The sequence below is a fragment of the Postia placenta genome (assembly GCF_002117355.1).
Source record: "Postia placenta MAD-698-R-SB12 unplaced genomic scaffold POSPLAscaffold_2, whole genome shotgun sequence".
Classification (NCBI taxonomy): Eukaryota; Fungi; Basidiomycota; class Agaricomycetes; order Polyporales; family Adustoporiaceae; genus Rhodonia; species Rhodonia placenta.
The window spans coordinates 3243543-3269198 of NW_020169833.1; the positions used below are offsets into that span (position 1 = coordinate 3243543).

Here is a 25656-nt window from a genome sequence, read left to right on the forward strand (position 1 = left end):
AACGTTTAGCGGTTACTGTGGAATTCGGAGGGACTGTGTGCGGTAACGGGTCAGTTTACGATTCATCGCCGACTATAACGCACAATTACGGTGGAGCTAGGCGCGCGACTGGAGGCAGCGGTCTTGGTGTTTCGTTGAGTACAACGTATAAACCGGCGAGAGATGAGGGACTCGTTGAGATGCGATACGTTGCAGCCATGAGAACCATGGTATTTATATTCAGACGCACTCCAGGGCCAACGGAATTGATATATGGCCGTCTGACATATATGAAACCAGGGATGCAGGGAATGCACGAAAAAATGACTTATCCTTTCAAAGTCGAATTGATACACCTGTAGTTGGACGCAACATCTCAATGGAATACCCTCGGTAACACGGCTGACCACAACCTCCGAGCCTGAAAAGAGTCGTCAAATGATCATGCGACCAGCGGAAATTACGTCTGAGCAGGTCGGCGTTCATGCGCACTGAATTGATCTGTCGAAAGCAGCTCCACAACCCAAGAGCGCGGACTAGACCAGAAAAGCTGGACTTCCCGCAGTTAGCGATCTACCCCCTATACGTTCTCATCCGTGCTCTTCTGCGCGCGCATGTGAGCCCAGACTCCTTCCTACCGCTGTGGAAGTAACAGGAGCTCAATCACCATCCGGCAACCTTGACTCGAAGGCAAGCCAACATAGGTAGCTGTCCATCCTAAACATAATATATGGTAAGTACCATTCATCACGGTATACATAATTACACTAGTTACCATTCCCTCACATGAAGTTGCGCTTTAAAATGTAGGAGCGTGAACTCACGGACGGCTGGTTTTAAGAGCCTGGCCTGACTCTCGTATCTAGTTATACAACGGGCACAAGTCCTAAAGGCCTAAACCCCGAGAGCAGGCATAGGATAGTTCACACAAGCTACCGCATCTTGATGACCTCCCAGCACTAATGAATGAACACTATGTCACTGTGGCGCACTCTAGTACGGTTTGAATAACGGTGGACGTCATGCTTCTCGCAGTCAGGAGATTTTCGCAGTACGAATCTCAGCAAAGCCGGAGGTATCAATACAAATGGGTATGGCTACAGGTAATGCAAGAGACAAATTTCCTAGTGTTAGCAGACGAGTACACAGTGAGTCCGGCGAGAGTAACATTTTGATTAACGCGTGCTGTTCCATGATGCAATGATTTCGTCGAGAGAGCGGATCGACCATCCTGATCCCATTGCTGTCGTCATCTGAGTGCCGGTAGCATGTAGGACCTCTTTGATTCCAAGATCGAGAATTGCAGCATTCGACGTGCCCTCTGGGGGTGGTGGTCCGAGGCATTGTTCGTGCGCCCGGTTAGCCAGTCTTTTGAGGACAAGGAGAATGTAAGATACAGGCACGCTGTTGCGTTGCAGGTACCATGCCAAGTGACGGCACATGGTCTCTTCGGGTGACCCTGCCGGAAACGCTGGTATTGTTTCTCCATTCGCGTACCGAGCGAGAAGCGCCAGAAAGGCTGGGCTATCCCGAATAGCGTTCAACTGGCTATCGAGGGCGAACATTGCACCAGACAAGGACCCTTCGCGGATGAGTGGTGGTCGCGGGTTGTTCTCTGCTCTCCCGCTGAACCGTCTATCGAAGATCTTGCTGTAGAAGTCCGTAGCGAAGCGAAGATCCTGCATCCGCAAATTGAAGTATTGCGAGCCAGAAGACATCGTGCGGAAACGGTGTATCGTGAGGTGGGCTTGTATGGTCTGTGCCTTATCCTGTAAGATGCTGTCCATGAGACTAGCATGACAGTAAGCATGCAGCAATCGCTCTTGGTTGGTCTCGCCATCGTCCCGGCAGAAACGGTCAGCGAATGCCAGGAACAAGACATCATTGGAGAATGACGAGATGAAGTGATGGAGATCACTGGCAGGGTGCGCCTTTGCGTCCGTCAACTGCGGAAAGTCGAGGGTCGCTGCATCGCCTGTAGAGGAGCCTGACCGGACGAAGAGACTTCGGCTACCCTTGGGGTCCTCCCTGTAACTGAGAAAGGCTGTCCGTCGTTTCACGAAGAGCGTCTGATTGCGCAAGAGGGATTCCTTGTGTCGTGGATAATTCGCAATGTCCAAATAGAAGGGCCAGTAGCGAGGTGTGTCAACCCTGATGGACAGCAATCTGTCAAGGTCAGGAATTAGAGTCGGGGAGATGAGTTGTGTGGTTCCGACATCTTTGCCGTCCTTGACCTTGATTTTGACAGGAAGGTAGACGACCTCTTTGGTATCCACATCACGCGCAATGAGACACCTTGGCTCGACCGCCAACACCCACAAGTGACGGAATGCTTGGAGATAGCTCTTGTTGTCAGAAGAGACATGAGCGAACCGTGGGAAGAAAGCGATGACCATGCATGCAATTGCAGCATCCGACGTGCCGAGAGTAAAGCGACCACCGCCCAGAAATAGTAGACCCAGAGACATATGTGTTGCGAGATGGGTGCCATAGCGGATGGGTTGATTATACATCCCGTAAGAATACCTGAGTCGGCGTAGACAGTTGATCTCACCCGTTCCGGCCATGACCATGTTAAGGGATATTGAGATCAGGTTGAGTCCATCACGAATGGCTGCACGTTTGATTCTCTGGTCGAAAGCGGCACCTGTAGGAGCCCACTTAGAGGTCTGATCCATATCTACTCATGACGAGAACTTACTGTTCGTGTACGCTATCTGACTAAATACGTCGTAGTGTTGGATGATCAGGATGTACGCCTCTTCTCTAGCGGTTCCAGCATACTTCAGGGCAATTGCGAAACAGAGTCCTGCTAAGATGTTGTAGTACGCCAATTCGTATGCGTCGTCGACAGCTTTTCCCTGTGCGCCTGCGTGGACTGCGGTCAGGATGGCAGGAGGGATTTGTGCGTAAAACCATTCTTTCGTCGGAGTCATCGTATCCCATAGGATAAGACATCTGGCAATGATACGCAGGAGTAAGAAGCTTGGTTGGATACTGTTCAGAGCTAGAAGCGTGTCTGGAATTGTCAGAATATCAGCGACATCTCGACGTCCTGTCTTCAGGAACATAAGCCCAAGGGTAATCGTCGCAGCAGGAGAAGTCAGATTGATGTCGAATGTTGGACGAACATGCTGACTACTGAGAGAAGAGTGTCCTTCGCCGTGAATGAGGACACGAAGGCGCGAAAGAATGGCCAAATCCGCTGGGATAGCCGTGCCCTTGCCCAGCATGACCATTCCACATGCCAAGGCAGCTGAGAGAGTATACGCCTCACGATATTCGTTGCTGAGGTCGGGCTGGTAAAGATCCTTGCGGCTGATCTGATTTAGACAGACCTCAGCCATACGTCGGTTCTTCGTGCCCATGTATAGAAGGCCGATGCCCATCAGACCCGCGGTCTGAGTGATTAGGGGTACATTCAGGTCGACGTTGGGAGTTGGCAGGAGCGCAGGGGTGTGTACCGCGAGTAACTTCGTGACATGTTTGTTACTAGTTCCAACGTTGGCTGCGGATAGTCCAAGGAGAACACCTATCGATGTCATATCGTGTTTCGGGGTTAAGTAGCCGAACGTGTGCCAAGTCAGCATCTCGCGCAGGTGGCCCGTAAGTCCCAGAGCATATAGGAAGCCCGCATGTTCTGGTGTCAACTCTGATGGCTTGTTGAATTTGATCCAGCTACTCTCCACCGTGCTTGACTGAGACGATATGCGTAGCCCAGCAGCAACGCCGTTGTGGAACTCACCCCAGCTAGTACATTCGTAGGGGATCTTGCCAGACTCTGGGGTCATCAGGGTGTTCATCGGCTGCAGCCGAACAGAATATTCAATGTTGGGTATTGCGTATGCTTCACGGGTTACGGTGGGCACGGAGCCAAAGGTGAAGAGTGCCCTACCCAGGGGTAGCGCCAGAGTTCGTTCCGCGAGGCGGATGACCTGGTGCTGATGCTCCTTCGCCTGTTCATGTTCACTATAAACATAATCGTGTCCGATCAGTATGATGCAGAAGCAGACGAGTCGAGAGGACTGACCTAAGGTCCGCCCGGTCAAGCGCTCGAATTGTTGGTACCGTGGATGAGCAGAGCATGCGGCCAACTTCCTCTAAACGTTTGTCTTGGCCGAACCGTATTTGAGTGAAGTCGTCGAGGTCGAGCTCAACGCCGGATACGACGCTAAGCTCGCCGGTGATCGCTTTCTGGGTGTCCACGATGTGCTGGTGTATAGATTTGCGAATAACGGAAGGGTACTAAGGGCGGAGTGAGACCGTCATAGACAACTGCTTGTCGGAAGGGTTACTCACCACGAAGTCCCTTGCGGGGCGATATCCGCGGCTATGCACTATTCCAGCGGAGTGGCTCATGACCTCCGCAAGGTCATTACGGCCGATGAGATTGTACGCGAAGATCGGCCAATCTCCGCTTGGCGCCAGCTGACAGGTCCTGCATGCCTCCCGCAAAGGGGCGGCAACACCAAGCGGCAGTAGCTGTATCACATCAAGCCCAATTTGCGCCTTCACCATAGCATTAAGAGCATTCTCAGCGCGTTTCCGCCCCTCCGCAACCTTGCTATCTGTCAAACATTTGTATACTTCGGTCAATTGGCGCATGAGCGTCAACGGCTCAGAGCTGCCAAAGGCAAAGGACGGGCTGTCAGAGCCTGGCGCGTGCGCAATATGGTGGCTATCGATGAGGACCGCGTTCCAGTCGGGGTTGTTGATGCGTCCGTAGAGAATGGCAGAAGCGTCCGGCGGCCACACAGGTAGGCGGTCAGTCACGTAGTCCATAACTGCGTTCGTTAGATAGGGCGAGACAGAACGGTATTCACGAGGACTTACGGGTCTCGCTTGGCGACGGCCAAGTCTCGATGGCGGTCGGGCATAAGCGTTTCCAATAATCCGCCCACTCGGGGCGGACAGTCACAGCAATCTGGTATAGTACCGGGACTAGCCTGAGGAGTTCGTGATACCTATGAACCATGAGCCGCATGTCTTCTGCTACGTGATGTAGGGCCACGAGAATCTGTCCTAAGAACAGGTTCGATTTATCTGCCAATCTTGGCGGCGCTGCAGCGCGAACAGCCGGAGGAAGCTGCAACTTCCTCAAGACAGAGTCTTCACGGAATCGAGAAGACGACGCAGTCTTTGAGAGCACTTGCCATACGTCGCTGGGTACGTCGCTCGCGTTTGCGGTGTCGGACGCCTTATCTAGAGGATCCTTCCTGAACAACTCAAACAGGGCCTCCGAGAATGCGGAGAAGGACGCATCCACAGAGGCTTCACGGCCACGGCGGGACCACTTATCCAGATACATAGCATGCAGCGCAAAGAAGACTGGCGATGGGACAGCCATGGCTAGCATCCAGAGACATTGGCGAGTGAGTAAGTCCCGGGGCATAAGATCGATTGTGACGCGCGCTTTGGACTTATCCGCGAACAGGAGCGTTCCAGACGAGTCCACGACTTCCAGGACTGCAACGACCCTGTTGCTGGGGGGCTGCTGAGGCTTGGGAGGGCGCTGTTGCGGGACATTATAATCGAAGGCTGCATGTGGATTATCTTCCGATGGTCGTACCAGCACCAAGGGGAGCCACTGTAGACCGTGTGTCAGGATGCCTAGCGAACCGTCTGGAATGACAATCAGCAGGTCGCGAATAGCTTCGCGTGTTGCGCGGACGGAGGCAACGCTTATTGCTGCCAGGTTTTTTTCGCTCCTTGCAACCATCCTGTCGCCCTGCTTCGCCATACGAATGATGTATAGCGTCTGGGTGGCGGCGGTACAGATACCGAGCAGGGAGCGGTTCTCCTTACCATCCCAGCGTTGGTCAAATAGCCCGCATGATATTACCTTGAACGCTTTGGCACTACACTTCCCGTTAGCGGCTGGGGTGAGGGGGAAAGACTGCAGGCGTACTTCTCTTCCGAGACCTCTTGCGTGTACAGTCTCTCCATCCAATACGCGGCCTGCATCCGTACACTGTCGACCGGGTCAGTTGCGATATCTCTATCGGTCCGTCCGCCAGGTAGTGGCATCCGGTCCATCGTCAGGCTCAGCTCGTGCCGATTGAGCGAGTTCCGCCGGTCCCGGCCCTGCACACCCCAGTCTGAGTCCGTGTCCGCCACGGCAATCGCACCGGCACCGACTACGGCAGCCATCGACTTCGGCGCAGTCAGGTTTGGTTGCACATTATGCGCGGCAGGTGGGCCCTGCGCGGGCGCAGGCGCCGCTGGTCGCATGGGCTGTTCGGCCGTCCCGATGGCAGCGCTCGTGACTCGGCGGTGCTGCACAGGCGACGCGGTTGAGGGCATCCGTTTGCCTACCGCAGGCTCTGCGCCGACCTTGCCCGTCTGACTGGCGACATCCTTCGGCTTGATGAATGCGTAGCGCCATACAGAAAACTGCCGCTTGCCCACATCTATGGTGACTACAATGTCGTCGGATGAGTCTGGCCCGCGCTGCGATACAAAGAGGATGTGTTCCTCCGCGGGGATCGTCTTCAGCGACTTGTTCGACTCGTCCTGTGTGACCGAGGGACGCAGTGAGTGGAAGCCTCCCGTTATCTTCTCTGTGAGGCCCATAGCGCCGGGCTCTGCAAATGGATTAAGGAATGTGAAGATAGTGGGCAGCGGAGTGTCGCCAGAGGCCTTGGCTTCCTCAAGCTCAGAGGCGTCCAGTATCCGTTGAATAATGACGCCGTGCGGACTCAGTGGCCATGCCCTGCGCACAATGAACGGGAGGTGGAAAGTATAGTCCACACCGTTTAGCAGGAACACCCTGCCGATGCTGCGTAGAAAGATGAATACGGCACGCGCGCGTGTCGCGGGCTCCTGGTCACGCTTATGTTCTTGTTGGGCTCGAGTAAAGGGGCCAAAGGCTGGTCGACCAGAGGAGTCCGCTGCAGGAGTTGACTGTTCATGATAGTCGTACGTGTAGTGCGCCGGCCGCAGCGAAGACGATCCTGACATTGCGCTTGGCTGCTCGAACCAGCCCATGCATGCCCACTGCACCGGCTGCCCCTCTTCCTCAAAGCTCCATTTCTTGCGCATAATCCCTCCTGAGCTCAGTACCACCGTAAATGTGTCCCACATGAGCTCGTCTTCGGTGACAGTCTCGGGACTTGTTGGATGTCGGTGCCCATTGCTGTCGTCGCTGGAGGGGTAGCGTACTGAGTTTATGATGGAGTCGGAGCTGCCACGACTGCCTCGCAATGTTGCACGGATGGCCTTGAGGAGATCGGACTCGTTCTGCTCGGGTAGTTTATCTTGTTTTGAGGGAGATGTGCGAAGGAGGTAGCGTTGTGCTGAGGACGCTGTATGTGGATTGATGGTGACTGGAATGGACTGACATCGCTGCATTCTGCGCCCAAGGAGTCGCAAAAATGGGAGAGCCTGCGTGTTGCCTATGTTAGTGGAGACCAATTGGATGTGGTGAAGTGAGCGAGAAACACTCACGTTTGCTAAGCTCACTCTCTTCGACTGTCTTGCGTAAACTTATGTGAGTATGCAGTTATTTGACAGAAATCCCGCCTGCGATTCATACAGCACAAGAAAACGGTCCGCAGGGCAACAAAACGCGACCGCGTCGTGGTTCACGTTCAGAGCACAGTCCCGCCACTTGCGATCGCCGTCGCGTCGCGTACACGCGTGACCCGCATTATTACGTAATTGCCTCTGCATGGGCGCCTCGTTTTAGAGAGAGATGCACAACGCGTGCATCTTCCGATACTTTTCATGTCGTCCAGCATCGAGCTCATCAATCCGAAGGCGGAGAGCGTGCGCCGCGCCGCGGCGCTGCAGGTAAGTGAGTGTATATTTGTCATTTGCAATGTCACGAATACGTAGGGCAGGTGAACACCACCGGCGCAATGGGGCTCGCGAACGTGGTCAAAGGCAATCTTGGTGCGTCGCGAAACTTTGCCGCGTCCGTAAATGTCTGATATTAATAGATGTGCAGGGCCAAGAGGAACATTGAAGATGCTGGTGGACGGTGCCGGGCAGATCAAAATGACCAAGGACGGCAAGGTGCTGCTCTCCGAGATGCAGATTCAAAACCCCACAGCTGCCATGATCGCACGTACGGCAGTCGCACAAGACGACCAAGTTGGAGACGGGACGACTTCGGTAGTTCTTCTAGTCGGAGAACTCCTAAAGCAAGCGGACCGTTTTATCTCGGAAGGCGTACATCCGACTGTGATCGCGGAGGGCTTCGACCTTGCGAAGAAGGAGGCGTTGGTAGTGCGTGCTCATGCTCTTTTATTTGCATCCTTCTCGCTGAACTGTGTTGTGCAGTTCCTGGACAGCTTCAAGCGACCGTCAAAACTCGATCGCGCGACTCTTATCAATGTCGCGCACACTTCTCTTGCAACAAAACTGCACCCAGCGCTCGCTAAGCAGCTCGCCGCAGACGTTGTTGATGCTGTCCTGACCATCCGGCCACCACCTCCATCCGCAGGTGCGAATTAAACCGCTCTGTTACGCTCATCCCGTGCTGATGTTCCGGCTAGACTCCGTCAGCCTGTTCCGCGAACCCATCGATCTGCACATGATCGAGATCATGAAAATGCAGCACCGAACAGCTTCCGAAACGCAGCTCGTCCGCGGTCTAGTCCTCGACCATGGCGCAAGGCACCCCGATATGCCAAAACGCATCGAGAATGCCTTCATCCTCACCCTGAACGTCAGTCTTGAATATGAGAAGACGTGCGTGATTACCCAATTTGAACGCTCGCCGACTGATGTGCATCCGTACTTTCAGTGAAGTCAACTCTGGCTTCTTCTACTCGTCTGCGGAACAGCGAGAGAAGCTCGTCGAGTCGGAGCGACGGTTCACGGACGCAAAGGTCAAGAAGGTCGTTGAGTTGAAGAATCTTGTGTGCGACCAAGCCGTGGATTCGAATGAGAAGAAAAAGAACTTCGTCATCGTCAACCAAAAGGGCATTGACCCGCTGAGCCTGGACATCCTCGCGAAGAACGGCATTTTTGCGCTCCGCCGTGCCAAGCGGCGCAATATGGAGCGGTGCGCACCACGTTAGTAGCTAATATTCATGAACGCTAAATCTCGTGCTCGCAGGCTGCAGCTCGTCTGCGGCGGTGCGGCGCAGAACTCGGTTGATGACCTGACACCCGACGTCCTCGGGTGGGCGGGTCTCGTATACGAGCACACGCTTGGCGAAGAGAAGTTCACATTTATCGAGGAAGTGAAGGACCCGAAGAGCGTCACACTGCTCATCAAGGGCCCGAACCCGCACACGATCCAGCAGACGCAGGACGCACTGCGCGATGGCCTACGCGCGGTCAAGAACGCGGTTGAGGACGAGGCGCTCATTCCCGGCGCAGGTGCGTTCGAGGTTGCGTGCGCGGCGCACCTCACAGGTCCCGTAAAGAAGAGCGCGAAGGGCCGCGTGAAGATGGGCGTGCAGGCGTTCGCGGAGGCGTTGCTCGTTATCCCCAAGACTCTCGCGGCGAACGGAGGGTTTGATGTCCAGGATGTCGTCGTGGCACTGCAGGTGTGTATATGCGCTCGTCGACCGTGCCGCTCTGACGATGATGATTTGGATATCAGGAAGAGCAAGCAGAAGGCAACGTCGTCGGCCTGGATCTGCAGTCGGGCGAGCCAGTCGATCCGACCGTAGAAGGCATTTGGGATAATTACCGCGTGAAAAGGCAAATGTTGCACTCTTGGTATGTGCTCGTGTTTTGCATTTCCATCACTCAAGATGCTCATTCCGGTGCTTCTTCTAGTTCTGTGATCGCAGTCAACCTACTGTCGACGGATGAGATTCTCCGAGCAGGACGCAGTTCATTGAAGCCTGAAGGACAGCAGTAGAAGCAGAGCATGAAGTGTATCGATAATTTCAACTATCATAATGCTGATCATGATGACAACATGGGTATCGACTTGAATGCATGTAAAATCCTCTGTTTTCTGGGCTATACCGACTGTTTAGCGATTACATGTCGCCACCAAGAGCGAAGCACTACGTAACATACAAAGGAGAACTACGAGTGGGGAATAAGGTAGGACGTCGAACATCGTGATAGTACAATAAGGAATCAATAAGAAGTACATGGCAGAGCATCATCCACCGGTCAGTCCCATCGTTCGGGTTTATGGATACTTAGGAATACATCTTGGTTCGACTTCACTTCATGAAGAGTCCGATTCAGACGATGGATCACACCATCGTGCACGCTCGAAAGTCACAGGGGAGCTGTGTAGGTTGGCGGAGAATGAACGAGAGCGGTCCTTCAGATAAGGAATGTCAGCCTCCCGGATGGAAATCTGCTTCCATGGCAGGCTTGGTGACTGCTGGATCGTTGGCGTACCGCCAATCGATCGAGGAGACCCTGACCAAGGCGAACCTAAAGATGCAGGGCGCGGCGAAGGAGACATGCTCACTAGTTGTTCGACAACCAACTCTGAGCTGCCGGTGGACCCTGTTGATCCAAGGGAAATTCCGCGGGAATTCGAGGATGGGCCTGTGGGCTTCGGTGTCCTCGACAGCTCCAACAGTGCAGCAGGAGCACTAAGATCGGAGATGGTCGACGCACGACTTGACCTTGCAGCAAGTATAGGAGACTTCGGCGACCTAGCAAGTTCCAATAGCCCCTCCGCGGGACCTCTTATATCGTTGTCCTCCTCGTCGGAAGTATACGGATATTCCAAATCACCAAAACGATTGAGGAGCCCATTGGCTCTCTCTTCTTGAACCTTTGGCGGCGGCGGCGGCGCCCAACGGCGCCTAGCAAGGTTGTGAGGAGAAGGTTTCAGCAACTTGCCTCCCAACGCAGGCGCGGACAAGATAGGACGTGAATAAGACACAGACATGGTATGTTCACTGTCTCCATCCTCATCCTCAGCGCATTCCAGCTGCTCCGCGAGTTCTTCTGCGTTGACGACGGGCGCATCCTGGTCGTCCTCAGGCGTGGGAGGCAGGTCGGTGTCATTATCGTCTGTTGAAGACTGTCCGCCATCGACGGAGTTCTGCGAGATGATGGGGGTAACGGACCATTTGCGGCGCGCGAAGGACATGGGATTTGGCGCACAAAGAAGACCTGCACCAGAGTTGCCTCGAGACGAGAACAATGCTGGACGGAACATATACTCGGGTTCTGAATCGCCCATAGCGTCATCCTCTTCCTCATCTTGATCTCCATCGGAGACAGCATCGAGATCAAGATCCTCGAGATCTTCGCCAATACGAATCCTCTTGGCAGACAACTCAGCCATGTCTTCGTCTTCCCCTTCATCCTCTATGGGCCGCTTGCGTGACAGACTGCTCGCCTCGTCTGACGTTCCCGAAGTAACCAAGTCTGAAGAGCTGCCTTCAGATCCAGGATGAATTTCGTTGTCACATCTCGGTGTACTGATGTTTTTCTTGGTGAGTCGACGCAGACGCATCAGCGCCCTTTGCTGTCGAGAGCGCCTGCCAGCACCAGATAGCGCAGAATTATTCCGCTTGAACCGCCCGTTCGTATGCGACTTCTTCCCGAAGCGGCCGTTCGACTCTCGGGGCTGGGCCGCCACAGCAAGCGACTTAGGAGTCATGACCTTCGGGCTGTCCTCTTCGCCTTCTCCTTCTCGTTTTCGCTTCACAGGAGTACTAGGTGGCTCCATGAGGCTGCCCACCACACTTTCAGTCTCCGGCCCCGACAAAGAGGAGGATGAACCGCTCGCAGACGTCGAAGAGGAAGTCGGCGGGCGACTCGCGCTATGCCCAGCCCGCGACTGCGACCGCAATCTGGGGGGTACGCTCTCTCGCAGCTTGATGCTCGGAACCCGCGTGCGTCCACTGCGCCGGCCGCTGTTAGTGCTAGCGCTAGCCTTTGCAACCGGTGCCGCCTTAGCCTTAATAGGGGAAGCCTTGGGTATAACCTTGAGTGTGTCGACTTTGAGTAATTGTTTCGCCTTCGTCGACATTCCGACTCGATGTTTTGGAGGGCGGCCGCGCGGGCGTCCTGTGCTCGTCGCCGCAGGCTTATCGATGGGTTTGGCGCGTTTGGCAGGTGGGCCGTCCTCAGTCTCTTCAACTTCCCTGCGGCGCTTGTAAGGCCGCTTGGGCATTGCATATCCATGCTTTGCGAATGCCAACTTGCGGTCAAGAGCAGCAAGAGCGGAATGGGTAATGGGGGTGGAATTGCGCGTCTCCCGTGGTGTAGGAAGGAATGCACTGCTCCTGTCACCAGGACGACGCTCTGGCCATTTGAGACCGTATATCTCACTATGGCGCAGGCACCTGCAAAGAAGAAAATCAATAGGGACAGCATATATCGAGGAAAACAACGCACCTAGGGCACTCCGCCTCGATGTTCTTTTTAGGTCGACCCCGCTTGCCCGTCCGTCCCAGCACGAGCCCCCACACTGGCTTGCCTTCTACATGTATCACTGGTAGCACGTTCCGGCACGTTATGCATGTCGGCAGTAGCTTCCCATCCTCGCCCCGCGGCGCCTCTGCTCGCTCCATCACCGGGTGCTCCAATCCATGCGCTGCGAGCAGGTGCCCGTGAAGCGACGCGCGCGGGCGCAATGTCCGCATCTCAGGCTCCGGCTCCGGCTCGTCCTCTCCATCTTCGGAAACAGATTCAGACTCGGACTCTTCGCTCGCGCGCTCCTTGCCCTTGTCTTTCCGCCCAGTAGGCTCGACCGCTCTAGACAGGGACGAGCTGACTGGCACAGGCGTGGTCAGGCGCGAGAGGTTTGTGACGTCCCCGCCGCGAGAGCGTATGCGCGAGCTTGACCGAATACTCGTCGCCACGGACACCGACGCCGACTCCGCCGTCAATGGTGGCGTCTCAAGCTGGCGGGGCTGATCCATGTCCGCTCGTGAGCGTCCACCACGGCCTCGTCCACGGAATCCTCTGCCTCTGCCCCTCCGGCCTCGTCCACGTCCAGAGCCCCTTGCACTGACACTGACATTGACACTGGCACTGGCATCCGGTAATTCGTCCTCCGCAACATCATCCTCAGCGGTCGCGGCCTTTTTTGCTTTCTGTGCGCGCGTCGCGATCACGGAACGGAAGCTTGTCGGGGTCGACAGCACGCTCGTGCTCGTACTCGCTCCGCGCATTCCACCTTTCGTCGGCGTGGACGGAACAGATGCGCCTTCTGCGCCAACGCCACGAAGCCATTCCTGTAGTTGAGGATCCGGTTCTGGTGTCATAAGTCCGTTGCCTTTCGAGGGGGGAACGGGCGCCGATGAACGCGACGGGGGGAGCGACGTCAGGTCCGACGAGATGTCCTGCTCGACCTCCGCCTCGAGCTCGATCTCCGCACCTTCCACGAGCTCAGACGCCGCGGCCTTCTCTTTGCCCTTTCCCTTGATGCGTTCCTTGTCCTTCACGACCGCATACACCCCGCGCCGCGTACTGCGTGCGTTCACGTTAACGACCACAGCCTCTTCTTCCTCCGAGTCTGAGTCCGAGTCAACACTGGGGGCAGCGCGACGTCCGCGGGGCTGCAACGGCGACCCTGGGCCAGAATCGGAGGCCTCGTCGTCTTCGGCGTCAGTAGCGTATCCGCCCCGCCCGAGCTTTTCGCACGTCTCACAGAGACAATGTCGATTGTCCCGGCCGACTGCGGGATCAGGCAGTGTCAGTTCCATGCACGCATCAGGAAGCCAAGTGGACGGAACACTTACAGTAGCCATCTCCGTAGTGCGCGGTGACTTCCTCCCCAACTCCGATGGGCTTGATGACTCGGAAAGTGATGTACCGCCCTTCACGGAAGAGCTCGACATTGTGGTCGCAGTCGTGCTGTCACGTCACAGAAGCAAGGAAGGACGTAAGTCGGATATCTTCGCATCCCGGAAGAGCACAAGTGGAGCTAGGGCAAATGAACCGAGAAAGAGACTCACGTTGACGAACCGCGCCGGGCCTAAAAAAAGATGGTTTTTCTTCAATTGCTTTGAATGAATGACGCTGAAGTCTCTTCGGATCTGCACACCATCGACACACGTCGCGTCGATGCGTTTTAGTTCCATGTCTTCCTCATCGGTCAGGTCGGCCATCGACCCTTTCAACTCTGTAATGACAGTGCCTGTGTTGAGCGGGCGCGTCGCGAGGATGCATAGTTCGGATTTTCCAGTCTTGTGTGAATAGCGCGATGTATGCGCGATCTCAATAGAGCCTGTGGGGAGATATAATTCGAAATAACGCGAGGCATGCCTGAAACGGCGCATATATGAGTGGCAGTGCATCGATATAACGAACGCGCATACGTGGCAAACGCATTAACTTGTTTCTGGTCGTATCCCTTAAGGTAGTATCGTACGGCGGGGAGGCTGAATACGCGGTGAGCGAATACGTAACGAATAGAAGACAATGGCGACATACGTGAGAAGTTCGTCGACTGCGACGCGTATCGCGGCCTGCGGGGGCCCCTTGGCAGTGACCAGCTGTGCATCGCGGGATCCGTCAGTCCAAGCACGCTCCGCGAGCGTCGCCGGCGCGGAAAGGGGTGCTCACTGTTCTGACGATCTGCATCAGCGAGTCGGGGTTGGCCTTGGGGATGGTGCGGCCGGCGTCCATCTTATGGACGACGAGGGGTGCAGCGCCGGTACCGAGTTTCTCGACGAGTAGGTGGGAGAGGAAGTCGTCGTCGCGCGAAAGGTCGCGCATGTTCATAACCTTGGTGGGGCGCCATACCTGGTGGCGGGACGACGAGCTGGCGCTCGCGGCTGCCTGTGGCATTGAGCTCAGCACGTATCGGCGCGTGCAGAGAGCAGGAAAGTACAGCGGCGGGGGCACACTGTGAACGTCGCGGAGCGTGACGAAGGAATAAGCGGAACGGCAGAAGAGAGGAGACGCGAGGGAGACGCTGTAGCGCTGGGAGCACGCGTCTTGAACGACCCCTGTCGCGTGCCGGCGGGTTTTATACGGACAGACGCCGTTTGGGTGCCACCGCTGAGGCCGTGTGGCCTGCTGTGCTTGCCTGCTTTGGTCTCTGACATCACAGGACCACTGTTGCTGGCGCTCGCCATTTGTTTCCCCTCTCAGCGTCGCCACCGCGGCCACCGCCTTTCACACTGCACGCGCATCACATTCACATGGGCAAGCTCATACTTGGTCATACACAACACAAAAAGCATCGGAATCGAGACGGGCATAGTGCAGTAGTTTTCGTGTCTCCCATGCGTGCGCTCCCACCCGCCACCGCTCGCTGCAGATACAGCATACCAAAGCGCCTCTCTCTACGCTCCATGTGCGTGCTTCTGCTTGCCGCTCCTGAGCTTCCTCAAGTAAAACTGTACCCGTCGCTTGATCAGCCACTGCAATACCAAAGAACACCCAGATAGGCAACTCACCTCCAACTCCTTGCCCTCCAGCACGTATCCGTCTGCGCGCCCCGACTGTCCCGGCCGGCTGCTGATGACGGCGTACAATCGCCCGGCCGCGAACTGCGTATCCAGCAGCGTGTCGACCTTCGCATCTGGGCATACCAACGATGAGTTAGCCTGACACACTCATAGGCACAGGGCACCGCCACTACTGACCCTTCTTACGCTCCTCGAGCTTGCGCTGGACATGGTTCGAGAGCTTTTTCTCCTCTGCCGTCTCAGGGGCAACATCCTTCTTCGCTCCGCGCTTCGTCACAGGCTGCGCGTACTATAACCCAGAATGGACATATTGTTCCAGGTCAGATTTGTTGTATCTCCTGAAAAATGCAGGGACGTACGTGAGACTCATACCACTGGCGGAAGGGCGTCGCATCAATCTGGATGATGGCGCTCTTCACGAGGGTGTTCGTTCGTACAAGCTCGTTGTTCGACGCATTGTACACCTATCCGCGTCGCTCAGCATGCGCTGCTTTCAGATTGAGTATACCCTATATACTCACGACACCGATGATCCTCGTCTTCCGTGTCACATGCTCGCTGCCCCATGCGAAGTTGCCGGAGTCGAGACGGAGTGCACGGTACTTGAGGTTGCCTCCACGCACGCGCACGGTGTGGATGCGCTTCGGGCCCAGCTTCGTGCTTGCGGGCTGACGGCCGAGCTCGAATTTTCTCTTCTTGCGGTAGTGGGGGCGCTGGGCCCCCGTGGCGGAGCGTTTGTGCCGAGAACTACGGGAGATACCTGCATGTCGCCGAGTATTTGTACGCCCAAATCAACGAAACGCAACGATACAGTGTCAACATTCAATGACAAGTAACGGTTGGGCGGAAGAAGAGACAGGTCCGTTAGCAACACATTTATTATCATAGAAAATACGAGCAGCACTGACCCATGTCGTTGTCTTGAGGCTTGAGGCTGGGGCACCGAAGGCACTACAGACCCGTGGATGTGTGTGATTACAGTTCTAGAATAAGGTTTGATCGCATTTGGGGTCCGACCGGTCGTCCCGCCACTCAGCCACTGGCGCGCCACTGCATTCGTAGCGTCAGTCCTTGACCGCATCGCGGACAACGAGCTGTTCGTCGCTATGTTCCAGTTTTCCCGACACTCAGTGTCCTGAGCAAGCCCAATCAGCTTCGGTACCCCCTGACAGCAAATCCTGTCCTGCGCTCCATACATCTGCCAGTGAGGAAACCATTACAACGGACATGATACGCTTCCGACAGATGTTGTGCACCCTGTGGCGACTCGCCTGAACAGCCTCTAGACGCAGACGGTGTCCCCGGATCTAACTCTATGTCCTGGCGTTTATGCTCTGCCTAGTGCTCTGAAAACTTCAGCTTCGTCGCTTTGTCGTGGCGCCGGCTCGCCAAGCTCCGAAATGAACCCTCTTATATTTTCATGAAGGGACGCTGCACTGCCCTTGATCTAGCGACGATCTTCATACGCTGTTTCGGTATGAGCTCGCTGTGAGACCACCCCGATGCTGTTGTTGCCAGTGTGGGACTCGTCTGACACGAAGGTACCATCTTGATCCGCTTTTCACGACGGTGTATGGAACGGCTGCACAGACTTCTTCTCACCCTTGTCTCGTCTGCTCTCGAGGTTTGTAACAAGGACCGACTCCACTCACAGCCGCCGCTCTGGCCACCCATCAGTCGGCCACACAAATATCCTCGCAACAGATCCCAGTCCCACGCGGGCGTCGAGACGATCCGTGTCCACTGGACCGCGCCTGGATCTCGCCGCGACTACTCGACTACATTTAATATGGCAGGTTACCAGGACATTCTCCCTTGTTTCCACGTGTATTTCATAATCTTTCTGCTGCTTGCACTGCTTGGTAACCCAGAGTGTTGTGTGCAGCGAATGCATTACCTCAGGCTATCTTCTCCGCCGCGGCGGTCTGTAACACCCACCCGCCTTGCGACCGCTGCTCTGGCAATCCGTTGCTCCGTTCTAGTCCGTGTCCTGGCGGTGATTACTTTGGTGGCTTCGCATCGACATGCAGAATCGATCCGTGTGGACGGGAAGAAGGACAAGGGACTTGGCCTGGCCACTTTGCGTGAGTATCGCAGACTCGATCTGAAGCATCGACGTCCTCCTTGCCCCTCTCGGTCCGACCTTGACAGTAATCGACAGGGCGCCGGCTGTCTTCTGGGGATAGTTTTCCCGCCATTTTCTTTGTAAGTCTCTGGTTCCTGAGTATGTTTCTTTTCTCGACCGCGTTGGACCTGAATAAACCTGCGCGGGACGATTCGATTGGCATGTCCTGTCGCTGTATGTCATGATCGCCTGTAATACGCCCATAGTTCTTCCGAATAAACATACTTGCATGAATCATTTGTCTGTTGTGCCTTGGCTGCAACCCAAGTCCCCCACCGCGTTCCAGCCCGCTCGCGACTGTCGGTTGTAAGATGGCCACGGGAAGCCTTGGTGTGAACCAATCGATGGGCACGCCGCGCTAAGCGCACGCGTTCGCGGGGTGGATATATGCCCGCCGCGAGTCAAGTATCGCGTACGGTGTCCCCCTCTTCCACAGCCCGCACGAACGCGCAGCTCGCCATGTCCTCCTTCCTGAACACGTTCGGCATGACCGGTGTCAACAAGTCGGACGCGACGCTCGTCGCGCCGAACGAGAAAACGCCTCGCACGAGGGGCGTGTCTGCCATGGTATGTATGTCTCCTCCTGGCCCGCCTGCGCACCGCACCATGCCACTCTCCGCTTTCATATCTCTGCGTACCCCCCCTCATCTGTGTGATAATGACTCGACTGACCGCCGTGATCCGCAACGCGTGCCGCCGCCGCCGCAAACAGCACTTCAAGAGCGCGACGACAGGCGTCGCGACCAAGAACATGCGCAACGAGCTGAATCGGCTCGTGAACACCGTCTCAGACCATGCGACAAAGAAGGTACGCGAGATGGCGAGAATGACGCGGTCAATCTATTTATAATCGCGCGCAGGCCTTCGACACCGAGATGCAGTCGTTCTTCTATCTCTTCACGCGCTATCTCGCAGAGAAGGCGCAGAGCAAGGAGCTGTGCGTGTCCCCCACAATTAATCTCACTCGGAACGCTTACGGGCGACGCATTCCAGCGACTGGGATCGCATCAAGTCCCCTGGCGCAGACCAGATCGTCCCGTACGACCAGCTGCCGCAGGAGATCGACCCGAAGCTGCTGAACAAGCTTGCCGTGCTGAAGGTCAATGGCGGTCTCGGTACCTCCATGGGTAAGTCGGTCCCTGTGCAATGTCGATATAGCATGCCGTCATCTCTGCGTGCGGGGTCTGCAATGTGGCCATGATGCGCTAGCACGTAGGATACCTCGCGTCGTGCCTTGCCTGGTGGGTGCAGAACGCATACTGACTCTGAGACCCATGCAGGTATGACCGGCGCAAAGTCCGCGCTCGAGGTCAAGGACGACATGACCTTCCTCGATCTTACCGTGCGCCAGATCGAGCACCTCAACACCACGCACCGCATCGACGTGCCGCTCATCCTCATGACGTCCTTCAACACGCACGAGGACACACTGCGAATTATCAAGAAGTATGCGAACCAGCAGCTGCGCATCACGACATTCAACCAGAGTCGGTACCCGCGTATTTACAAGGAGACGCTGATGCCGTGCCCGAAGAACGCGAACGACGACAAGAAGCACTGGTACCCGCCCGGTCACGGTGACCTGTACAACGCGCTCCTGCATTCGGGTGTCCTTGACCAGCTACTCGCGGAGGGCAAGGAGTACTTGTTCGTGTCCAATTCGGACAATCTCGGTGCTGTGTAGGTGCTCGACGCTGCAAGTCGAAGCCGCGGTTCTGACGCGTTCGCAGTGTTGACCAGAACATCCTCCAGCACATGGTGGATTCGCAGGCAGAGTTCATCATGGAAGTCACGGATAAGACGAAAGCCGACGTCAAGGTATGGGCTTTGAATGGCGCGTAAGCGATTATAACTGACGCCTTCCGGACGTCCAGGGTGGTACACTCATCGACTACGAGGGCAACATCCAGCTGCTCGAAATCGCGCAGGTGCCGTCAGAGCACGTCGAGGATTTCAAGTCTGTGCGGAAGTTCAAGATCTTCAACACGAACAACTTGTGGATCAACCTCAAGGGTGGGTGTATTCCGACTCAAAGCGGCGCAAGAAACTGATGGCGGCTACCTAGCGCTCAAACGCATCATGGAGACCGAGGGCATGGAGCTCGAGATCATTGTCAATCCCAAGACGACAGACGACGGACAGGCCGTCGTTCAGCTCGAGACCGCGGCTGGTGCCGCGATCAAGCACTTCCGCAACGCACACGGCGTCAACGTCCCGCGCTCGCGCTTCCTGCCCGTCAAGAGCTGCTCCGACCTGCTGCTCATCAAGTCCGACATCTACTCACTCGAGCATGGGGAGCTCGTCATCAACGAGAATCGCATGTTCGGGACTACACCGGTGATCAAGCTGGGCGACCACTTCAAGAAGATCGCGCAGTTCCAGAAGCGGTTCAAGAAGATCCCGAAGATCATTGAATTGGACCATCTGACGGTGACGGGCGATGTGTACTTTGGACGCAACGTCACTCTCCGGGGGACTGTAATCGGTGGGTGGCCCGTCTCGTGAGTAGTGGTATCGATTTAACGGCTAACGATGTGCGCAGTTGTCGCAAACGAAGGCCAGCGTATCGACATTCCAGATGGCTGTGTGTTGGAGAACAGTGAGTGAATTTGTGGACGTTGACCCGACAGGAATGCTGATAAATGGGCGTAGGGTTGCTCTCCGGAAACTTGACCATGACCGTGAGTTGCCTTGGGTTTATCCTCCACCCCTCTACTCATGTTCCCTTCTAGGAACTGTAAACGTCGCAACGCGCGTTACAAGCTCTGCGTCTTCAATATCTAAACCTATATACCCTGCGTGGACACTGCGTATCCCTTCATGATACAACCGCGTTGTATTAGAACGATATTTTGGGTTTCCGGATTACAGCAGATCGGACTGGAGTTGCGCATATACACTTATTGCATGGTGGCAATGCGAACTCGCACAATGCGTCTTCATGTATTGGCACTAGCATCACACATACCGAAGCAATATAGACAGCAGAAGTTCAGGAAAATTTCGTGTAATATCTAAAGCCTTGTTTACCCGATGCCTCGACTCGGTCAGATGGAGGCTGTCTGAGCTATATTCTTGAGCTTCAACAATCATAGTCTGCCTGTGACCAATGAAAAGCCATGTAGATGTCGCGAGGTCTTTCTCTGATACATTGTATATGCACTCTGGCATAAGGGGCACGCAAAAGGGTCTCTGTGTGGACCATGCAAGGTACGTGCAGGCTGCAGTGCCAGTACGACGCTCTAGGATGAACGATTGTACTTGATCAGACAATGACCCGTCCGATTGCAAGATACTTCCTGTGCCGGAATCTAAGCACGCAGATCTTGTCGGCTCAGATATTGCACGCGAACAAGGAGCATAAAGCATCACAATGAACCCCCGCCCCAACAGAAAATCCTTAGCCTGCAATACTCCTTCGCTCGAACGCACCCGCAAGGCTACTCACCTGGAAGCGATACGTTTCGAAATGACTCCAGCAGTGTTAGATTATCTATCCCTTCGTCATGCTCCCGTAGCATGCACCGAGTACAGCCTACGTTTCGCGAAGTTTCGCGGGCGTGTCAGCCCGTATAGCGGGGAGAACGACGTGGATGTCGCTCGCCGCGCTCTCATACGTCAGGATTAATTGGATCATATCGTAATCACAAGCGCGAGGCGCATATATAGGGCGCACAGCCGCATATATGATGCCGTATTGGCAAGCTCAGCGTAGGAAAGGAAGCTTACCGATGGCAGTGGTCCCATGGGACCACCGTGGACACGGTTGACGAGGCCTTTCCACCGGTCACTACGGAAAAAGAGTGGCTAGCGCATCGCAGCAGCATTCACAAAGTGGTGATACAGACGGAGACGGGCTCGACCATGCTCCCTTGCCAGATTGGCTAATCTCGGGACACTGGCGACGGGGTTTTCGATTGCCTTCAGGACGTAGTATTTCTGCTTCGCAAACTGGGGCAGCACCCAAAGCTGAAATGCGGGGGTTTAGACGAACACTGTTCATGACCAGCCTGAGAGAGAGAATCACGGGATTGTCGCCGTCGTGTAGTCCCTCGAGCGTCATCCTTGAGAATGTTATCCCACAAATCCCCTGTTTCGGATATGCATTCAGACTGCTGGACGTTAGGTATGGAAGTGGCAAGTGGACAATAAGGATAATACAAACGTTATGTCTATTGTATCGTCGACCAACCAAATTATATGGTCAGAAATCTAAGTATCGCAGGAAGAAAAAACTAAGGACCTTGGCTATCCGTGTGCTCAGCCCGTCTGTCTATTAGCGAGCTCTTCTCGATCAGCGATTGCGCGGTTCCAGAGGTCCATATCGAGTGTGGAGGTTTCTGAGATTAAGAGAGCCGATACAACCAGACGCAGGTCGACCTCTATTTCATGAGCGTGTTGGGGAAGAGCAGGAAGAGGTAGCGCATACTACATAGATATCTTAGTCTCAATAGTTGTGCTACTCCAAAGGAGTATCTCAAAAAGTACTCACCTGTAGTTCTTCGAGATAGCCGATGATGATGACCATGCTGTTGATCTCACACAACCAAGGCATCCCGCGAGAGGGGTCCAGACAGAGCGATATGTCCACGAAGAGAGCGTTCTGGCCATCAACAATCAATACCATTGCCGCCTTGGCATCATAGGCAATGATCCTTAGACTCCAGTAAGACCGCACGTCTATAACACTAGAAACGCGCCCTGCTAACCTGCCAGCCAGTCTGAGCTTCTGCGAAACCATTTGTGGCCCAACGGAGGCCATCCTCACTGGCCGAGCATGTTTGACTTGTTGCGGCATGATTCGCACAGTAATACACAGAGGAAATATCAGAGCATATGCTGTACAACGTTCCCGCGTTGTAGATGCGAGACGAGTCGACTGGTGGTGAGGAATTCGTACTATTTCAGCAGAATAGACGCCAGTCACTATCGGCGCTACCAGGCGCTACCTCCTTTCGATCGAGACTTACTTCTAGACGACCATCATGTCCCTCCATTCACACGACTCTTGATAACATGGGTCGTAGCGCAAAATTTCACAAGAGACCCGTGAGCCTAACATTATCTTGCTGTCATTGTGAGTGTACTGACCGAAAACCGTCCAATTGGTAGAAGAAAATCTCTGGAGCATCTTCGGGTGCGTCGGCCACACAAGCGGCTGCGAAACCAGCCACAACAAGCGCTGCACCAACGCCACAGGAGCAGAAGAAGCATGCTGGTCTGAAGGCAAAGGCTATAAAACGCCGCCAGGATGGTGCCGAAGGGCCTGTGCTAGGAGGAGCGGATTATGTCAACCTCATGTTTGGCAGCAGGCGGAAAGCAATGGAGGAAGCCACAAAGTTGTCACGGGATGATTAAATACATGTGCAGGTACTATTTGAGTCATCATAATCGGAACTGTCCCCGTCTACTTGACGACCTCTGATCAGGATCTTTGAGCCTCCCCGAAGGCCCTACTCGCCTCCTCAGTCTATCGTGTCTTAAAAATCTTGTTACGTGGATTGTTAAGGACAGAGGCAAGCTCTCCAGTCCGCAACAGTTAGTTACTAAATTGAGTGAGTCGTTTGTGTTCATTCTTATGAGATTAATGACTCACAACTGTCTTTTCGGTTTTGTTTAAGCTTGTTCGGCTGTTGAATAATCCCAAAGATTCAGACTGAACAATACATGCTCACTGACCCGCCTGGTTCTACAGGCCAGGTAGTCGTACCCGTTCAGTCTTGTCTTCCAACACTGAAGACAAGAAGTAAAGCTTCTCAAACCGTGAGGGTCGCTAACTTCCAACATTCAGTGTTCCTGACGATCATATAGTTGAAACGGCCAAGGAATCTGCTTGCTGAGCATGCTTGTTATCGGATGCACTGCCCGCCTATATTGAAATCCCTGCAACGTCCTAAAACATCATGATACCCGCAACACTTAATCAGCGGGTTGCTCATGACGAGGTTGTCACCTTGCTCATGCCACGGAGCGGTTATTCGCCGCTTTGTTTGCGGCCCGAGATGTCATCTCGTCTACTCATCTCAACGTGACTAAACGTCACGATGGGTCGTGGCATTTCCACCTGCGTCGTAACTCTGTCTTTTCAATTGCGCGATACTATGACCTAGATCAAAGATCTCGATCAGGGCAGCAAAACCTCCAGCTGTATACAGTCGCAATTACAGACGCTGAACTAATGTGGCCTCGTACCCAGACTTTTAAATCCCGCACCTCACCACCGTGCAGAGACGCCCCGGTATGAGACCAAACTAATGTTGTGTTTGTCGACCCTGATCCCCACCTATAGCATGGATTCGATGCATTTGCGTTACTGACACCGGTGGAGTACTCATGGGTTCTATGGTAAGCGACAGACCTCAGACTTGCTGTGAGTTCGATATCCATGTTTTACTTGCCCCACTGCTGAACCCGTTGTCACGAGAGAGGATCTCTCAGATATCGTCACGCCTGTCAGTCGTGGCGATCGATCGGGCAGAAGTACCGGCGTGTTTCCAATCTACGAACGTGCAGCTGCCTGAGACAGTACGTTCGTGTTCCCCCAGCCTCATTTCATGCATGTACAACGAGTTTCATCACTCAGAGGAAGGTAGCTCAAAGTCTCTGCAACACATCGTGACCTCGATCTGCGTTTGCACAAGAGCGCTGGGTCGAGGCACCCGCACCGAAGCTCTGATGGATCGAATAATGCCGTGTTTCAGGCTTGGTGCCGCATCTGGACCAGCGAGCTCATTCACATGCAAGGAGGGGCGCTGGTTCTTATACATCTGCTGAATCATGAAGTGTATAGCATGCACATTGCAGATCAGCGTCTTCGACTAAATTGGTATGAAACAGTCCAGGCGGCAATGACCTTATGATCGCCAAGCATCAAACAACTCACAAGCTCGCCACTCGCTCATGATAGAATCTGGAAAGCAGTTCGCAGCATCCTGCAGTCTCGTATGCATTGCCGCGTAGTACATCTCCATTTGCAGGTAGTACGCATGTTTGTTTAGAAAGTCGTGAGACATCGGGGCACCATTCGTACCGACGTGATGACGGCCTCGACTATTGGGAGCGTCGCCTAGGCATCAGTCGGAGGGTATAAAGGGTGTCTCTTCTCGTATATTGTCCCAGCAATCCGCTCGAACTACCACCAAACATGTTCGCTGTCAGAGTGGCCACGGGAGCTACCTTTGCCCTGCTTTACGCTTGGTCCGTGCTTGCGGTTCCTGCTCCGGTACGCATTTCTAAACGCTTCTGTAAAGTTGTCGCTAATCGTCTCTACAGACTTCCACCGTAGACTCTCAGTGCCCACAGCCATGGACTACAACATACACACAGACGTTGAGCATCATCGCGCCTACCACTACGGGTCCCTTCAAGACTACAACGTTCACCGAGACGGGGTGGAACTACCCACTCACAACGTCAACGGAGATCGGGACGTACACCTACTCGGGGCCCATCTGGTCCGGCTCTCCTACTTACTCAACGGTAACAGTGGACTACACCAGCACTTACACTGAGGTGTTTACATATTCCAACTACTACGGGACATTCCCGAGCAACTGCAACTACCCGTGAGGTGGGTCTTGAATTTAATGGAGTGTGAGTGTGTTACTTAGATTAACGGAGTTGGATGTGGTCAGTATACGGCGTTTACAATAATAGCTGGGCAGTCGTGGCGGCAATGGAGTGCAATACATGGGGCCTCTCAACTAGGTTATTGTTCGCAATATAACGACTATCGGCTGCTTGTTGTTGAGTGCGTGAGTGACGCCTTGGGTAACTCGATGACGAGCGGGCGAGGTCGTAGGTGTGGCTAGACCTTTGACTTACCCTGATTCGGATTGTCGACGCTCATAGCACGTACCCTTGTTCACTCTGTCCACAACAGGAGTGAGGTTGTTCTCGATGCTGTCTATACGGTTCATCAGCGATTTAAATATATAAACTTGTAAGATCAGCACAATGCAGTCTGACTGCACAGCCCGGCATCTAATGCAAGAAAATCTCCGAGAGTCGAAACTTCAGGTCTGGCGCTGCTGTGCACGCGTGCGTGACATGATTTGACGCGTGACATAACGCGTAGCCGGCGCTCGCTGAGCGGTTAGTGACATTCCGACCTGCAGTCCTGCATCTCAATAGCAGGTACTGTGACTTGCAGTACTGGAAGTGTACATGGCAACTGCATTCCAGACAGTGTTGACGGTCTGACAGTTTGTCAAGGTCAACAGTTGGTTGGTGATTGGCAAGATC

At 54.6% G+C, this 25656-nt stretch overlaps 7 protein-coding genes across 7 annotated transcripts; 3 read left to right on the plus strand and 4 right to left on the minus strand.

The window, feature by feature from the left end:
• Positions 1-1154: 1154 nt before the first annotated feature.
• On the minus strand, positions 1155-7329 carry POSPLADRAFT_1044043 (hypothetical protein; the record flags this gene model as incomplete). The annotated part of the gene is made up of 7 exons (XM_024478449.1): positions 1155-2626; positions 2681-3948; positions 4010-4224; positions 4279-4763; positions 4813-5837; positions 5888-6063; positions 6160-7329. 7 exons carry the CDS (start codon positions 7327-7329, stop codon positions 1155-1157), a joined length of 5811 nt encoding a protein of 1936 aa, XP_024343471.1.
• Positions 7330-7704: 375 nt separating this feature from the next.
• POSPLADRAFT_1166647 (hypothetical protein) lies at positions 7705-9864 on the plus strand (the record flags this gene model as incomplete). Its single annotated transcript, XM_024487929.1, has 9 exons — positions 7705-7770; positions 7821-7872; positions 7928-8208; positions 8263-8425; positions 8478-8673; positions 8729-8989; positions 9044-9479; positions 9536-9654; positions 9715-9864. 9 exons carry the CDS (start codon positions 7705-7707, stop codon positions 9797-9799), a joined length of 1659 nt encoding a protein of 552 aa, XP_024343472.1. The 3' UTR covers positions 9800-9864.
• Positions 9865-10120: 256 nt separating this feature from the next.
• On the minus strand, positions 10121-14589 carry POSPLADRAFT_1064828 (hypothetical protein; the record flags this gene model as incomplete). Its single annotated transcript, XM_024481857.1, has 6 exons — positions 10121-12209; positions 12262-13546; positions 13611-13725; positions 13827-14136; positions 14305-14366; positions 14437-14589. The coding sequence occupies 6 exons, from the start codon at positions 14587-14589 to the stop codon at positions 10121-10123; spliced, it is 4014 nt and encodes a 1337-aa protein (XP_024343473.1).
• Positions 14590-15012: 423 nt separating this feature from the next.
• On the minus strand, positions 15013-16199 carry POSPLADRAFT_1038692 (hypothetical protein; the record flags this gene model as incomplete). The annotated part of the gene is made up of 6 exons (XM_024477427.1): positions 15013-15215; positions 15276-15400; positions 15465-15576; positions 15647-15751; positions 15809-16047; positions 16196-16199. The coding sequence occupies 6 exons, from the start codon at positions 16197-16199 to the stop codon at positions 15162-15164; spliced, it is 639 nt and encodes a 212-aa protein (XP_024343474.1). The 3' UTR covers positions 15013-15161.
• Positions 16200-17852: 1653 nt separating this feature from the next.
• On the plus strand, positions 17853-20409 carry POSPLADRAFT_1064830 (hypothetical protein). The gene is made up of 11 exons (XM_024481858.1): positions 17853-17979; positions 18125-18220; positions 18273-18349; positions 18406-18539; positions 18693-19092; positions 19143-19230; positions 19287-19425; positions 19478-19897; positions 19955-20011; positions 20065-20093; positions 20145-20409. Exons 1-11 carry the CDS (start codon positions 17872-17874, stop codon positions 20151-20153), a joined length of 1557 nt encoding a protein of 518 aa, XP_024343475.1. The 5' UTR covers positions 17853-17871; the 3' UTR covers positions 20154-20409.
• A 1263-nt stretch (positions 20410-21672) lies between these two features.
• Positions 21673-22626, minus strand: POSPLADRAFT_1044048 (hypothetical protein; the record flags this gene model as incomplete). The annotated part of the gene is made up of 6 exons (XM_024478450.1): positions 21673-21840; positions 21905-22045; positions 22122-22291; positions 22416-22419; positions 22500-22570; positions 22605-22626. 6 exons carry the CDS (start codon positions 22624-22626, stop codon positions 21673-21675), a joined length of 576 nt encoding a protein of 191 aa, XP_024343476.1.
• Positions 22627-24556: 1930 nt separating this feature from the next.
• POSPLADRAFT_1053311 (hypothetical protein) lies at positions 24557-24981 on the plus strand (the record flags this gene model as incomplete). The annotated part of the gene is made up of 2 exons (XM_024480377.1): positions 24557-24634; positions 24685-24981. The coding sequence occupies 2 exons, from the start codon at positions 24557-24559 to the stop codon at positions 24979-24981; spliced, it is 375 nt and encodes a 124-aa protein (XP_024343477.1).
• Positions 24982-25656: the final 675 nt, after the last annotated feature.